This window comes from Orycteropus afer, unplaced genomic scaffold (genome assembly GCF_000298275.1).
Source record: "Orycteropus afer afer isolate SDZICR_OR568_19922 unplaced genomic scaffold, OryAfe1.0 scaffold00175, whole genome shotgun sequence".
In the NCBI taxonomy this organism is placed as follows: Eukaryota; Metazoa; Chordata; class Mammalia; order Tubulidentata; family Orycteropodidae; genus Orycteropus; species Orycteropus afer.
This window is the reverse complement of record NW_006921762.1, coordinates 564,605-581,662: the sequence shown is the minus strand read 5'-3', so window position 1 is coordinate 581,662 and position 17,058 is coordinate 564,605. Positions and strand designations below refer to the sequence as shown.

Genomic DNA, 17,058 nt, shown 5'->3' with positions numbered 1-17,058 from the left:
TTCCCCATCTAGATTTACAGGTGCAAACCTCTCCTCTCCTACTCTGCTACAGCTGGACTTATTCCTGTGCATCATATTATTTTTTGTCTTTTTATTTGGCAAGCGGGCTACTCAATAGAAGAGGTCAGTGCTACCAAGCAAAATCTTAAGATCTGTCAGTCAGACTTTACAAGTCCATGTGTAGTTTTAAGCTTCTGCAGGCATGCTAGCAATCCCAAATGCCTCAAGGGGAAATCTTGTTGAAGAATAAGGTGCATCTTTTTCAACACATGCCTTTATCATGTGAATAAGGTAAAAAGAGACTCTGAGACTATAGCTACTTAAAACAGAGATTTTAAGACTTTCTGCCACTTTGCTGGAGGCTTCTAGAACATAACAAATATCGATCAGTTTAAAAGTCTGGCTTTCATTTAGGCTGCCCAGGTTTCTCTAACAAGCCATTCCAAACAAGAGAAACTAGATGCATAAAAAAAGAAGATCGCCATATAAATTAATTTGACCAGCTTCATCTTCATAGGACAATATTTTAGGCCTGGATTTGCTCCTTTGGTCTTGTGTCATTCTCTTCTTAGAAATGAGTAAGGGATAAAGCAGTCATGTCAAAATGAATGCCAAATGGCAAGGGGTGTAAATGCATAATATAAAAAGATACTTCCTAATATTTCCATATCAGCAGAGAATATGTGAAAAGGGTACCCTAGGAATATGTGCTAGTCAAACCAATGTACTTATAAGTCTACTCCAAAATGGTGTTTTATTTAGAAACTTCACTGCTTAGCTAAGGATTTATTTGCCTAATTGTTAAATATCCAACAGTATATATGTATATAAATTTTACTTCCTTGAGTGTCTGACTTAAAAAAACTTACATGGGAAGCTATGCATGAATTTGTGACTGAGACTGTGTGCAAAGGAACATTCACATTTCCAGAATATAATAATGGCATGATCACATGATCAGTCAATTTTCAACTGATACATCAGAGAAAATATTAAATACTAAAAAAAAGGTTTGGACAACTGAGGACAAAAACTATTTGACAGGAAAGAGAAGAAAGAGAAGGATGAGAGAGAGAAGAGTAAAATAACAGTAAGATGTGTTTAAATTTGGTGATTGTCAAAGCATCTTTTGCTCTATCTTGGACCTTGTCCAGTCAATGTCCTAGGAGATAGATGCATTGGCATAACAGACACGAAACAGTGCTTGGCCTACACTAAACAATCAACAGTCTTCAACTGTGTTTCAGTCTGACCATCTATCATTCCATTCAGCACCCTTCTAACCTTCTAACAAGTACCATTGTCTTCTTCATGCTTGTAAGCTACTTATTCTTTTTCCTTTCAAATTAACTACTTCTAAGAAAAGAGAGACTCATGATTTGGAATGATCTTTAAGGCTTCATACAACAAAATTTCCATGATCCTGTTATACTCTAAAAATGGATCTGCGTTTAAAATGGAGATGTATGAAACAACTTACCTTAATTGTACCCTGACTGTTAGCAGCAATCAGCACATTGGACTCCTGGAAAAGAATAAGAACTTTTAAAGTACAGAAAAGGACTGCCTGAGGCGGGGGTGGGGGTGGGGGTGGGTGCTGTGCACAGTCTAAGGGAGGAATTCCTCTTCATCCTTCTTTCTTCACTCCACCCTAAGACATCAATAGAATCTAAAGTGAACAACAACTTTTAATGTTTTTAGTTGTGAGTTTTAAAAGCAAAAATTCTGAGCATTAAATTTTATTAAAAAAAAACCCTCATAGTTGGAAGAAGAATGAACACTATCAAAAGTAAAGAAAAAAAAAGGGGGAAGGAAAAAACAGATTGCCAATAGAAGGAAAGCCAAGAGAAATGAAGATTGAAATAAAATACAAATAAAAATAACTAGAAAAACAAAGTAAGTAATCCCTTTTCCAGAGAACTCCCATTTCATTCCTTTTCTCCCACAAAACACCATTAATTGATGCAAATGTTGCCTATATCTTTGGTACAAATCTCTATGGATAGCTATTTGGTAGCAAGAAACCAAGAGAATGGGAAAATTCTCCTGGTACAAGGAGGGCTTTCTCTTTAATTATCTGATTACTCAGCATATGCATTTTTAACAATCTTGGTGATTATTTGAAAGAGAATGTGTATTTTTTTTTAATATATATTTTAAGCTTATGAAGAGTAGGAAAAGAAATGGACAAGACTGAGCACACCAAAGAATCTCAGAAAGTAGAAAGAACTACGACATGTCCCCTGCCCATGTCTAACAGGGCTCTGGAGGTCAAAAGTGTATATAATTATTTTGCTTTCTAAAGTAGGCAACAGTTAAGAGGAGGTGAATAGCCTCCATAGAAGTAACACAACTGCTGGAAAGACCAAGTCCAAATGATTACTATAAGAAACAGGTATCTACTGACCAAATCTCAATGAAGGATACAATCTGCCTGAATATACTTTAGGCTTAATGACAGAGATTAGAGGAAAGAATATTCGTGGCCTGTGTGCTGGACAAGTTACTATAGCCAAGCTGAACTAAACTGTAGTGATCTCATGAAGTGTAGTAAATTACATAGTGTGGCTTTTCTAGCCATAAGTCTTCGTAAATTCCATGGTAGAATATGCTCTGAGCAACTGAGTACATCCTGATTGTTAAAGTTATCCACCTGGGGTATTGAGAGCAGCACAAAGTAATTTTCTGTGAAGTTCGCTCTCTTTCAGGTATATAGAATTCTGCTGTTGGGATTGGTTAGCTTGGCCACTCTGCTAGGCTCAAAAGGAGCCCTCCTATAGGCAGAAGGGATCTCTCACTGCTGGCTGGGAGACACAAGAGACATGCATTGTTGAGAGAGAGACTGAGAGACATGCACTGCTGGGAGAGACTGTCGGCTGAGAGATGGAAGGCTGAGAGAGACTGAGCGTGTTCCTGAACTTGAATTGTAGCCTGTTGCTTCCCTAATAAACCCCATAATCTGTGAGTTCTGTGTGGCCACTGCAGTGAATTATCGAACCCAGCAGAGAGGTAGTGGGTTCTGCAGGAGGAACACTTGGTGTCAGGGTTGGTGAAAGGGCTGGAGGGAGGCGGCATGTCTGGCCTCGCAGGGATAGGCCTTGGGCTACTGATGGTGATTCTGTCTTCCTCTTGTGCCGTTAGAGGAGGTCAGAAGATGTGGCCTCCCTACCCCTTTGGCACTTTGCTATAAGGAATCTATGGTTTTCAAACTTGTATGTTTCTATTTTTAATTTTCCCTTTGATTTCTAGTAAAGTTATTTTTCAAAAATGCTCACTTTGATACTAATGATATAAGAAGAAATAAGTAATACTTTCCACTATCTTCAAAATATTTATGGGACCAGAATACTCCTGGGAGGCAGTCAGTGGGGACAGCAGAAAGATCATAGTTGTTGTATTAAAAATGAATAAATAATTTCTTCCCCTGGAAGTGAGCATGGGAATTGCTGATATTTTCTCCTTAAATCAGTATATATGTTCTTAAAAGCAGGAACCTAGGTAATATAGTATTCATTATTAGAATTAATTTAAATATCTACTTTGGGGTGTTATGGGCTATTTCTGGGACTTAATGTGCATAGAATCAGTGCTTCCATATTGTATGGAAGGTTAGGGTGAGGGGAGCAGGAAAGTCAATTTGAGATTTCTCTACTCTTTTAGTTATTCGAGTTCAGAAAGTGCTTGGAGTTGGTAATGGTATCCTTATGGAGTAAGATAACTTATCCTGAGTGGGTCAAGAGCCAGAACTCCTATGCCTGCCTCAGAAAATAGCAAAAAGAGGAACAATGTGGGACAATATAGATATTTCTCTAGCAAGAACTTTAAACTAGGTCTTTGGAAAAGATGTGTGGTATCACAATTACTACCAGAGGACCCCAAAATTATTCTCCTGTGAGCACCATTCTGAAATGAAGCTGCAAATAGCACTAATCAATCTAATTGCTGTTTGTGGAAATATTCTAAGAAAGTTACTGACAGGAGCCACCATCATTAAATGCTATAGCCATCAAGAATTACTCTTTCTGCTATAGGAACATATAGTATCAGGAGGGTGAAAAATTTATAGCCCTCATTTCTATCTCTTTCTGCCATTTTGGTTCTAGTCACCTTTTAAATATTGAAAAGGCAGGCAGAGAAACCTGGTAGAGCTGATGACTCACCGTGGAGGTAGGGAGAAGGAGACCAAGCAGAAAAGCTTGGAAAAGTAAGGTATGTTATCACATGGAATGACACTTCAAAGAAAATCTAGGCTGAGGTGGAACTGGGAACCTCAAAAATGTAGCACTAGTGCAATATGTAATGTTGTAGGATTAAGCTCCATACAACTAACTCTAGGCCAGATCATCACACAAGAGGGATTTGAAATCTGTAGGACTACCACACTAAATCAAAGAAGAAAAAAAAAAAATCTGGTAACTATATGACATGAACATTGTCTTTTTGTAATCTCTGGACTACTAGCCATAGATGATGTCAGATGCTATCAGAGTACACTTAACTTTTAACATCTTTTCCTATGAAGACAGATACACCTCATTTATAAATAAGCCACCACATGAAGCAATTAATTGTCCAGTTCCAGTTGTCTTTTGGGACTTACATATAGTTGACAGTGTGTCCTAAGAATTCTCAGAAACTATTTAAAATAACAAACAATGGGAGAAAAAAGAAAGAGCTTCACCTAATGCTCCTGTCAAAGATCATATACTTAAAAAAAAGTGATTTAGGATTAAATTGTCATATATACAGTCAGATATTAGCCTAATATATATATTAACTTTTGCATGCAACAGGAGAAAAAAACAGATTATTTGTAGCATAACTATCTGGAAATGATACATATACACACGAGGTTATTACTATAGGTTTTGAATGATTCTTGTTTGCATTTTGAATGACTGGTAATTCATAGCTGTAGCTGTAGTCTGCCAGAGTCCTAATATACATAAATTTTGGCTCAAAAGGTTATTACTTGCTAAATAAAATAAAAATGCCAATTGACAATTCTCATTATTTTCTCCCTCTTTCTTGGAAACTGGATTTTGCAGTACAATTCTCCTCAAGGCTAAGTTAATACCTTATCCATGTTTTAATTTGAAAAGACTAAGAAAAAATAATGGAGAAATTAGCAGCAAGTCTTTTATAAAAATAAAAGACACATATACTAACATAAAGCAACTTGCTTATTAAACCAGTGATACTATGATAATATAAACAACAACAAAAAAATAATAGCATCTGCTGCAACAGTTTTCTCTTTATTAGCTTGCTTATAAAAGAGCCATTATATATAATATGGAGTGGCACAAACAGTTAAATGCTCAACCATTAACCAAAAGGTTGGCAGTTCATACCTAACCAGATTTACCTCAGAAGAAAAGGCTGGCACTCTGCTTCCAAAGTGTCACAGCACTTGAAAACTGTGTGAAGCACAGTTCTACTCTGATATACACGGGGTTGTCATGAGTCAGAATCAACTTGATGGTGACTCCCCCCCCCCAACATACATGTTTTAAAATCCCAAGCAAGTTGACAAGTAACAATTATTTGCTTATTTTGTAATTGGAGAATTTATTTTTAGACACAGACACAACTGATTTAAAAGATGATTAAGTTTATACAGGTGTAAATATATGTAAACACAAACAACTTTTATTTCTTCTGGCCATAACACAGCAAATGGGACTTTTGTTGTTGTTATGTTCTGTCGAGTCGGACCCGACTCATAGTGACCCCTCCTTGGGTTTCTGAGGCGGTATCACTACCGAAGTAGATTGTCCCTTCTGGTTAGCAGTCAAGTGCCTTAGGCACTATGCCACCAGAACTTCCAAATGGTACTAGACTTGCTCTTCTACTATAAACAACTACAAAACTGAATCTATAAAACAACACTGGACAGCTGGCAGTACAGGACTGTAATCCCTAACAAAAGGGAAACAAGTGAGATAATACCTAGAACTGGCTTGGCTTTCTGCTCACAGGCAATTTCTGGACTACACAGCAGGGCTGAAAAGAACATAGGGGAATCTAAGGTGAGCACAGTGGATTCACTGAATTGAGGACACAGAAACCAGAGTTCAGTGTATCTGAAGAGCAGCTGCAACTCTGTAGGGCAAAGTAATCATAGGAAAAAGCTACACAGAAATAAAGTTCCAGAAATCTATGTAAGGCAGAGAAGGCAGAAATCTATAATATTAGTCTATCTGGGAGCTCTACCATTTGACTGCTAACCAGAAGCCTGGTGGTTCAAACCCACCAGCCACTCCTCGGAGGGAAGACTGGGCAATCTACTTCCATAGAGATACCACCTGGGACACCCATGAAGGGATTGCTATGAGTCAGAATCGACTCCACGTAGTGAGTTCTAGAGTTTTGAGTCTACCTGAATAATACTCATGCGTAAGGTAAAACTACTCAAGGCTGGGCAAATAACTGAATGGGGAAAGCCCAATCATTGAGAACCTATAAGGTTATCAAATCCTAGAGTTCACCAAGAGCTAAGAGATATTTGAGTTTTAACCAGAGTGAAGAGACCTCACTGAACATTTAGGGCATACAGTAGGGTTTCCAGAAGGGTCATGTCTTTAGTGGGCTAAACTATTCTTGAAGTAAATACTTCTTTAGACCAGAGGTTGGAAAATTGTGGCTTGTGGGCCAAATCTGACCCATTGCTTATATTTTGCTTTTAAGTTTAACTGTGATAGCCACAAAAACAAAAAACCAAAAACCAAACTCACTGCCATTGATTCAATTCCGAATCATAGCCAAGCACTTTGGGTTTCCGAGGTGGTAAATCTTTACGGAAGTAGATTGCTTAGTCTTCCTTCCGCAGACAGGCTGGTGGGTTGAAAGCGCCAAACTTCTGGTTAGCAGTCAAATGCCACAGTCATCTGCTTATTTACTGTCTATGGTTACTTTTGTATTACAATGGCAGAACTGAGAAGCTGCACCAGAGACCACATAGCTTACAGTGCCTAAAATATTTGTGACCTCCTTCTCCACCCAAAAGTACAGTATCTAAGATGAAAAACCCATTGGATGGGTTTAATAGTGGATCAGACAGTGAGAAGAAAACACAAGTACATTTGACAAGATGGGAAACAACTGAGGGCTGTTTCTTTGGATGCACAAGGAGCTCTGGTGGTGTACTGGGTAAGGCGCTTGTCTGCTAAGGAGAAGGTCAACATTTCAAACCTACCAGACGCTCCGCAGAAGGAAGATGGGGCGATCTACTTCCATAAAGATTTACAGCCTTGGAAACCCAATGGGGGTCTCTATGAGCTGGAATTGACTTAATGGCAGTGAGTTTGTTTTTTTTGGTTTACTTTGGGTGCACAACTAATAAAGCTTAAGAGTAAATATAAAAATAATTAAATTTATCTGTACAACCTAACTTTTTTGCTAAAACTGAATACTCTTAATCAAAATCCACATATTCAACAATGAGGCATTCACAACAGTGTATAATATTCAAGGGGCAAAGGAAGGGAAAAAGAATCAATAAATAGAAACAAATCCATAAATGATAAAAAAAATAACATGAATAGCAAACAAAGACTTTTAGAGCAGGTATTCCAATTATGTTCAAGGATTTAATGAACTTAAAGAAATGGAAGACATAAATGAACCAAAGGAACTTCTCCACTCAAAAATACAGTATCTAAGATGAAAAATCCACTGGATAGGCTTAATAGTGGAGAAGAAAACATGAGTACATTTGACAAGATAGCAGAACAAAGTGCTAACTAATGTAGAGAAGGGAGAAAGGCTGGAAGAAAAATTAGAATTTTAGCAACCTGTAGAACAATGTGTAATTTAACATATGCATAACTGGAATTCTACATAGAGGAGAAGGCAGAAAAGTAAATAAATAAAGATCTGAGGCTAAAATTTCCCAAAATTTGAAAACAAAGTCCCATAAATCTAAGTTTTATCAACTCCCAGGAAGGCATGCAGGGAACACAACATGACATGAGTTGCTGAAAGCCAGTAATAAAGAGAAAATCTTGGAAAAAGCCACTTAAAATGCTTGTGTTTTACTGTTTATGTATATTATACCTCTATAACATCGATTTTAAAGAGATAAAACACACAAGGGCATATATGTAAAAGTTCACTTTAAATCCAATACTGATCATCATCAACCATTATTCATGATTTAAATATCAGTTTCTGAATTTTCAACATAATAAGCCCTTTTCAGTTATTCTATTTAGAAGATCTGTGCAACCATTTGGCACAACAGAGAGGCATTTTTAGTTACGAAGCTAAGCTTTTTTTTTTTTTTTTAGAACACAGTACTTAATTATCAAAAGAGAAAGAAATATTTTGCCATCCCTTTCCCCTAGTCCCAGTTCAATATAAAATAAAGACTGTTTTATGTGTAAGCCTTACTACTTTCCATGGTAAACAACATTTGTCCCCCTTCCACCTCTCCTGGAATGTCCGGCCTGGCAGGAGTATCTTTGTTTGCCTGAAAGCATCTGGCGCGGGACAGTCTAACAATGTGATTTTTGATGGGGACTTTGGGCCATGCAGTATCAGTTCTGACTTCTATAGGAACTGATGACTAAAGATATTAGCTTGACTTCTGGGAGGAGCTGAAGTCATAAGGGCAGTATGTGATCAAGCCTCAATAAAAACTCTGGACAACAAAACTCAGGGAGCCTCTCTGGTTGGCAAACCTCTGTACATAGTCTCACGATATGAGGGGAAGGTAGGGAGTGTCATCCTTGACTCCATAGGGGAAGAAAGATGAGAAACAACTCCTTTGGACCTCTCCTGGGCTCTGCCTTATGTGACTCTTCCTTTGGCTAATTTTAACCTGTATCCTTTCTCTGTAAAATAAACCATGAGGATAATAGCTTTCAGTATGTTTTGTGAATGTTACTAGCAAATTATTGAACCTGAGGATGGTTTTAGGAAACTTCGTCCCCAAACTTGCAATTGGCGTCAGAAATGAGATTAAACTACATGCAGACGTGTCCCCATACTTTGCAGCTTGGCTAAATTCCTTGGAATTACAAAAATATCATCAATATTTATATAAGAATATTACAAAATCTTCAGTAAACATACAAGAAAGCAACAGTAGACTTCAGCATTCATGTATGATAAGAACTCTTAGTAAGTTGAGAATTGAAACAAATTTCCTAGTAAAGTTGTCCACAAAGATCCTACAGTAGACGTCACACTTGAGTGGTGACATATTCAAAGCTTCCACTTTGGTGAGGAACAAGATAAGAATACCAGCTATCATTCATGGTCATAAGAATAAGGCAAAATGATTAAATTTAAATAGGTATAAGAATTAGAAAGGTAGACATTACAAAAACAAAAACCTAAACTCACTGCCGTTGAGTTGATTCGATTCATAGTGACCCCTCTTTGGGTTTCCAAGGCAGTATCTGTATGGAAGTAAATTGCCCAATCCTCCTTCTGAGGAGCAGCTGGTGGGTCTGAACCGCCAGACTTCTGGTTAGCAGTCAAATGCCCTAGGCATTACGCCACCAGAGCTCCCTGGTAGACATTTAAATCTGCTTTATTTGTGGATCATATTACTCTGTGTATAAAAAATTTTTTAAAAATGTAGAAATCAATGTTTAAATTAATGAGTTTAGCATGTCTGCTAGATTCAAATATAAGTATAAAGAAATATCAAATGTATTTCTAAATACCAACAACTACCAGAAAATGTATTTTTTAAAAAAGATTTATAATAGCATAAAAACAAAATACTTAGTAGTAAGTATTATGAAATACTGAATAACATGTAATAATAAATCAAATGAAAGATTTACCTCTATGGATAAAATTATAAAATTCTGTGGTGACACATTTAAGAAAGATCTTTAAGAAAAATGAAAAGATAAACCATATTCATAAAAAAGACAAGTAAACTGACCCAATGTCCATTCTCTCTAACATGATCTATATAGTGAATACAATTCCAACTGAAGTCTTAACAAGATTTTTTTTCCATTTTTGCTGGAACCCGACAATCTGATTCTATAATTTATATGGAAATGAAAAGGGTCAATAGTCAAGTCACTTTTAAAGAAGAACAAGGTAGAAAGACTTGCTCTGTGTGTTATGGAGCTACTGTAAGTGTAATCTTATAGGGATAGAAAAATGATCACTGGAATAGAATAGAGAGACCAAAATCTCATCTATATACCTAGAAAAACTCCAATACTCATTGCCATTGAGTCAGAGCTGACTCATAGCAACCTCTTCTTGGATTTCCAAAGTGGTATCACTACCGTAGGAGATTCCCCAATCTTCCTTCTGAGGAGTGGCTTGTGGGTTTGAACTACCAGCCTTCTGGTTAGCAGTCAAGTGCCTTAGGCACAATGCCACAGGAGCTCCTCTATCACATACAGACAGCTGGTATATGAAAAGAAATCATTAGCATTTCATTGAGGAAGTAAATGGACTTTTCATTTAATGATGCTGAAATAACAGCGTTTCTATTTAAGGAGAAAAAAGAAAAGCAATGGATCCTTTACTTCACACCTTCCACAAAAGTCAATTCCAGATGGATTAAATTTCAAAGTAAAAAGACAACTGTAAAACATTCAGATGATTATATCTGAGTACTTTCACGAACTTCAGAACACGGAAGGATTTTCTAAGTATAAAAAAAAGGCTGATAAATTTGACTACATAAAAATAAAAAAGTTCTATTCATAAGGCACTACATATAAAGTAAACTGGGAAAAGATCTTTGCAGATCATATAACTTATAAAGGTAGAGTATACATAATATATAATGAAATTCTGTGAATCAGTTAAAAAAAAGGGGGGGGGGGCAGATAACCCAAAAGCAAACTAGCAATAGACTAGAACAGGCACTTGACAATAAATCAATTTAATTGGTCAATAAACAGTACTGATAATAACGGGGAACAAGCAGAATTGTTTTTTCCTCTGTAACCTGACAAAATGATTTGGTATTATCTATTAAAGTATTATATTACCTATAAACCAGCAATTCTACTTCTAGCTAAACACATCAGAGAAACTCTTACATGTGCATGGGCGGCATATGAGAATGTTCACTGATTGTAATACTTCAAATCTGTAACTTAACTGTCCAGCAACAAGAGTGAATAAAATTGTGGCATATTCATGATACCATACATCAGTGAAAGGAATGATCCACAGGTGTACAAAACAACATAGATAATCTCATAAAAATCTTATAAAAATGCATAGTAAGATATGTAAGTCACAAAGAATATATACACTGTGATTCCATTTATTAAAAGTTCAAAAGCAGAAAAAACTATATTATTTACAGATCATATAGAGATCATACAATCTTTTTAATGCATTTTATTGAAATATAATTTATGCACAGTGAAATACACAAAACTAAAGTGACATGGGTCAACGTATTTTTTATTTATTTTTTTACAGTGTTCCTCCCCTCCCAGGCAACCAACAAGGAACGTTTCCGTCCATATATAAACCTTTCTTTGACCTACCACAACAAACTAATACTATATTTGTCCTTCTGTGATTATTTCATTCAGCGTAATGTCCTCAAGTTTATCCATATCATGTAGTGTTTTGCAGACTCTACATTATTCTTTACTGCCGCATAGCATTCCACTGTGTGTATGTACCATAGTTTGGTCATACATTCTTCTGCTGATGGGCTCGGAGGTTGTTTCCATCTTTTTGCCATTATAAATAGTGCTGCAATGAACATGAGTGCGCATAATATCTGTTCCTGTCCTGGCTCTCACCTCTCCAGGATATATACCTAGTAATGGGATCGCTGGATCAAATGGTATCTCCCATTACAGCTTTCTAAGGAATCACCATGTTGCTTTCCACAGTGTTTGTATCACTTCACAGTCCCACCAGCAGTGTATGAGAGTCCCAATCTCTCCACATCCCCACCAGCATTTGTTATTTTCTGTCTCACTAAACCTTGCCATCAGTGCTGGGGTGAGATGGTATCTCACTGTTGTGTTGAGTTGCACTCTCTGATGGCCAATGATCATGAACATTTCTTCATGTATTAGCTGGCCACCTGAATATCCAACTTGGTGATGTGTTTATTTGTGTCTTCTGCCCATTTTTCAATTGAATTGTTAATTTCTTTGGTGTTGAGGTGTTGGAGTTTTCTATAAATCTTAGAGGTAAGTCCCTTGCCAGATATGCAATTATTGGCAAATATGAATTTGTTGCTGTCATTATGGTTATGTGCTTTCTCATGGTGCCAATTTCTTTGTTCCATATAATTTTCTACACTGAGCTCATTCTGTTTATGAATTGTGTTATCACTTCCTTTGTTGCTATTGTTTTAGTATTTTCTAAATATTTGTGCTAGTCCACTTTATTTATTTTGATGTGAAGGTTTATCATTTTTCTTTCAAGTTACCCTGTGATTTATAGTTTTCTTCCCAAGTTTAGAATAGTCCATTCTATCTTGTAGTTGTCTTGACTTCCCTACCATCTAGAAGTTCTGTAATGACACATTTTTTCTTCCCTCTTTTTGGTTTGTAGTTGTCCTCATTTCTCAATTGATGTCTCTGGTTCCCTGTTTACAATCTTACAGGCTTATTTACTTTGAATACTTCCATAGGTGGGTTGGTTTCTGGGTTATGTCATCATGTGTGTTAATGGTCAGTTGTTGTTGGCTGTTGTGGCTTCTGTGTCTAAAGGGCTCCCTTTGGCATCTCTTGTAAGGTTGGTCTGGTTTGAACAAATTCCCTTAATTTCTGCTTATTTGGAAATGTCCTAGTTTCACCATCATATTTGAGGGACAATTTTGCTAGGTATATAATTCTTGGTTGGAAATTTTTCTCTTTCAGGGTTTTATATATACCATCACATTGCCTTCTCACCTGCATGGTTTCTGCCGAGAAATCTGAGCTTAGTCTTATTGGTTTCCCTTTGTAGGTAACTTTACATTTTTTCTGTGGTGCTCTCATGATTCTTTCTTTGTCTTTCATTTTGGTGAGTGTGTTAGACTGGGTTCTCTAGAGAAACAAAACCAGTAAAGCTTATATATATAAAGACATTTATCTTAGGAAAATGGCTCACACACTTACAGAAGCTGGCAAATCCAAAGTTCTTGGATCAAATGTCAAGCTGGAAGCTTTTCCCGATTCTCACAGCTGCAGGGGGCTGAGGAGCTCAAGGATGGCAGGCAGTATACTGGCTGTTGACTCCAACGAATGACGAATCCAAGATCTCCAAGCCAAATTGTGGACTGTTCGCTCATGGACAATTGTAGGCAGCACAACAGAATCCCGATTCACAGAAGAGTGTCTCTTTTTCCAGGATGTCTATAAATATACTAGAAGCAGGGAATACCCCTAGGGAAACTCCCTTTCAATGGACTGGATGCTCAAAACATATTCATCTGATCTCATTATGGGAATAACCACATCACAACTGCTTAAACCACACAGAATTGTGGTCCAGCCAAGTTGACACACAGCTCCAACTATTACAGTGAGTTTGATGATATGTCTTGGTGAATTTCTCTTGGGGTCTATCCTGTTTTGGGTATATTGGTTTTCCTGAATGGATATATTCTCATCTATCATCATACCAGGAAAATTCTCTTCCAACAAATCTTCAACAATTTTTTCTGTGGTTTTATTTGTCTCTTCCTGTTCTGGGATTCCGATTACACATAGGTTATTCCTTTTGATGGTATCCCACGTGACCCTTAGGCTTTCTTCATTTTGTTTTGATCTTTTTTCTGATTTATCCCCTTCCAAAGAAATGTTCAGGTATTTGCCTTCAATCTCATTAGTTCTGTCCTTCCATTGATTCAATTCTGCTCCCTTGCCCATTCAATGTCTTATCTATTTCTGAAAATTTAGTATTAATCTTCTGGATTTCTGTCTGTAGATTTTGTATCATTTCTAGTTTTTCATTTATTTTGTCATTTTGTTCTTGTATTGTCTTTTGAAATTGTTGTAAGGTTTTCTCTGTTTTCCTCAATTTTGTCAGTGTTTTCCTTGATCTGTCTCTCAATTTGTTGAAGATACCTAATTTAATTCTTTTGAATTCCTTATCAGGGAGTTTCAATGTTGTGCCTTCCTCAGGCATGTGTCTTGGGTTTTTAACTGGGTCCCTTGTTTCTCCTGCTTTATCTTGCTTCTTTGTGTGGACTGTGATGCTCTGTTGTCTCTGAGGCATTGTGACGTTTTTGTGTTTATATTTAGTTGGTGATTGTATGTTGGAGTGACTTGCACATGATTTTTGTTTTCTTTGTATGTTATCTATGCAAGTAGGGTACTGTGCTGTGCTCCTCTATTCACTAGTTGACAGCACTTATGCCCTTACCACCTGTCTCCTTTCCTGTTGTCAGCCTCTTGTATGTCCCTGCCGACCTTGGCAAACAGAGCTTATTCTTAGATCCCTGGAATCTGAATGAGAATGCTATCACTTTAAAATCCAAAATGGTTGCCACTTATAAAGATTCAAAATGGCTGCGTCCTCAGTCACTTTAAATATCCAAAGTGGCCGCTGCTTGTAAACATTCAAAATGGCTGCACCCTTGGTCACTTTAAATATTTCAAATGGCCACCACTTGTAAACATTCAAAATTACTGCACCCTCCATCACTTTAAACGTTCACGATGGCTGCCGTGTATAAACAATCAAAATGGCTCCACCCTCCAGACAGCTGAAAGTCAACAGCTCAGGTTGTCTCCCTCCTTGCTGTTTCCCTTCCTAGTCATAGGCCACCAGTGCAGTCATCCCTGCAGCCCTTGGTGACCAGGGCTGATCTTTAGGTCAATTCTCAGGTCCCAACACCACTTGGTAATATTCAGGCTGTTTGTTGGTCCCGTCAGAGTAGCTGACAGTCCATAGCTCCAACCGTCTCTGAGAGTACTCACTGTTTTTGTTCAGGTTTTTCCACTAGTTGGTGCCTAATCCAGTTCTGTACAGTTCCTTTCAAAGCTCAGGGCTCCAGGATTATCTTCTGTGTCTCTGTCAATTGGTTTTTCTTTTCTTTGTTGAAAACGGTCTGTGTAGCCTATTCCGCCATCTTACTAGAAGTAGAGATCATACAATTTTATAAAGAAAAACAAAGGACTGATTATCATAAAACTCAGACTAAGAGCTTCCTCTAGGTAGAAAGAATGAGCTCTGGTGGTGCAGAGCCTAAGGCATTTGACTGGTAACCAGAAGAGAAGGATGGTGGTTCAAACCCAGCAGCCACTCTGCAGAAGATGAGGAAATCTACTTCTGTAAAGATTTATCACCTTGGAAATCCAACGGGCGTTGTTATGAGTCAGAATTGACTCAATGGCAGTGATCTTTTTTTAGTCTAGGTGGAAAGGAGGGGGATTTGACTGAGTGGCACACTAGGGTGCAAGGGATGTTCTATTTTTTCATTTGAGTAGTAGTTATGTGGGTGTTTGCTTATGTAATTCTTCTTCAAATTAGAATATGACAAACTTTGTATGCAAAGGGCCTGAGAGTAAGCATTTTGGGTTTTGCAAGCCATAATGTCTCTGTTGTAACTACTCACTTCTGACATTATTGAAAGTAGCCACAGACAATACGCAAATAAATAAGAGTAACTATATTCCAGTAAAACTTTATTATACCAAAACTGGTGGTGGTAGATCTGACCCAAGGACTGTTAAAGTTTGCCAACCCCATGCTTTACATTGTACAACATATTTTATACTTTTCTAAACTTCTGGGGTATTTCACAAATTCATCATCTTAGAAAAAGAAAGAAAGCAAAAATCACCCAATATCCCATTACCCAGAAACAACTGTCTATGTACATTTTACTTTTTCTTTACATATTACATGCTAATTTGCATGTATCTCAAGATCAGAATCAAACAGTAAAGATGAATTTGTAACCTGTGTTTTTTTTTAATTCCCCCTATGTAAAATACCGTATTTCAAAGGTGTGTTGGTTACTTTTTACAAAGGTACCAACATATCATTTAGCATGCTGCACCAAGGTAATTTAATAAACAGAATCTATAAAAAATAACTTCAAAAATGTTATCACTGTTCTACTATAACCATGTGAGTTTCCTCATGTAGAAAACTAATCAAAGTTATTTCTGTGCCAGGTAGGTGCTTTGTCACAGTGCACAGAGTAAGACAGGCCTGGATTTCAAACTGGTAATTAACAGTTTTGTGAGACCCTGGACAAATCACTACAGTTCTCTGAGCTATATAGCTTTTTCTCTTGCAACATGGGGACAATAATACATTCCTGAAGGGGTATGTTTCTTTCTACTCTTTTTTTTTTTTTTAAAAGATTATTCATTGTTTACTTGAATAGTCAATATATATGTGTGGTAAAAATTCAACAGTACAAAAGAGTAGAGGCAAAAGTGAGACTCTTAACCCCTGTCCCCAAGGCAAATGTCATCAGGTGTGAAATCTTTTCAGATAAACTACTGTTATTTTATTATCAAGAACTTCAAGCTAGTGAAGCTGAGTGGAATACACAGCCTTTGGAGATAAAAAGAAATTGTGAGTTCAAAGCTCTACTACTGCCAAACTGTGCTATCATGAGCAAGTTATTTAACTTTTCTAAATTTCAATCTCCTCAAATGTATAATGATGCTAATAAAACTAAGCTAATGATAAAATGTTATGATAAAATGAGACACATACTTAAGTGTATGTTGGAACCTTGTTCTTTAGCTAAGGCAAAGTCACTTCTAGCTGAGGTGCTCAAGGAAAGCAAGTAAAGGAGCCCAAGATTATCAAAAGATGAGGCAGAAAACTAGAATATTACTATGGAGGCTAGACAAAACAGAAGGTAGCCAAAAATGTCAAAAATTCTAAGAAGTAAAAAGGACTATTTACTAATGATAGGATTTGGCTATTAGATGATTTTGGTGACCTCAAAAACAACTATATTTAATGGTGAAACTGGTAGAAAAGAAAGGCTTTGCACAGGTCCCTAATTTGGCCTTGAAAACTTGATCCAGAAAGCCTTCCCTCTCCTCCAAGATTAAGAGAATGAATATCATCACATTTTCACGGTACTACAGGGAGCTCTGGTAGCATAGTGGCTAAGACACTTGCCTGCTAACCAGA

At 37.0% G+C, this 17,058-nt stretch overlaps 1 protein-coding gene across 1 annotated transcript in view; it reads right to left on the bottom strand.

Moving 5' to 3' along the window:
- Positions 1 to 1,426: 1,426 nt before the first annotated feature.
- Positions 1,427 to 17,058, bottom strand: part of COP1 (COP1 E3 ubiquitin ligase) — a 377,440-nt gene continuing 361,808 nt past the window's right edge. Inside the window, exon 19 of the mRNA XM_007947084.2 lies at positions 1,427 to 1,525. Within this exon, the coding sequence (XP_007945275.2) occupies positions 1,427 to 1,525 (99 nt within the window). The remainder of the gene's footprint in view (positions 1,526 to 17,058) is intronic.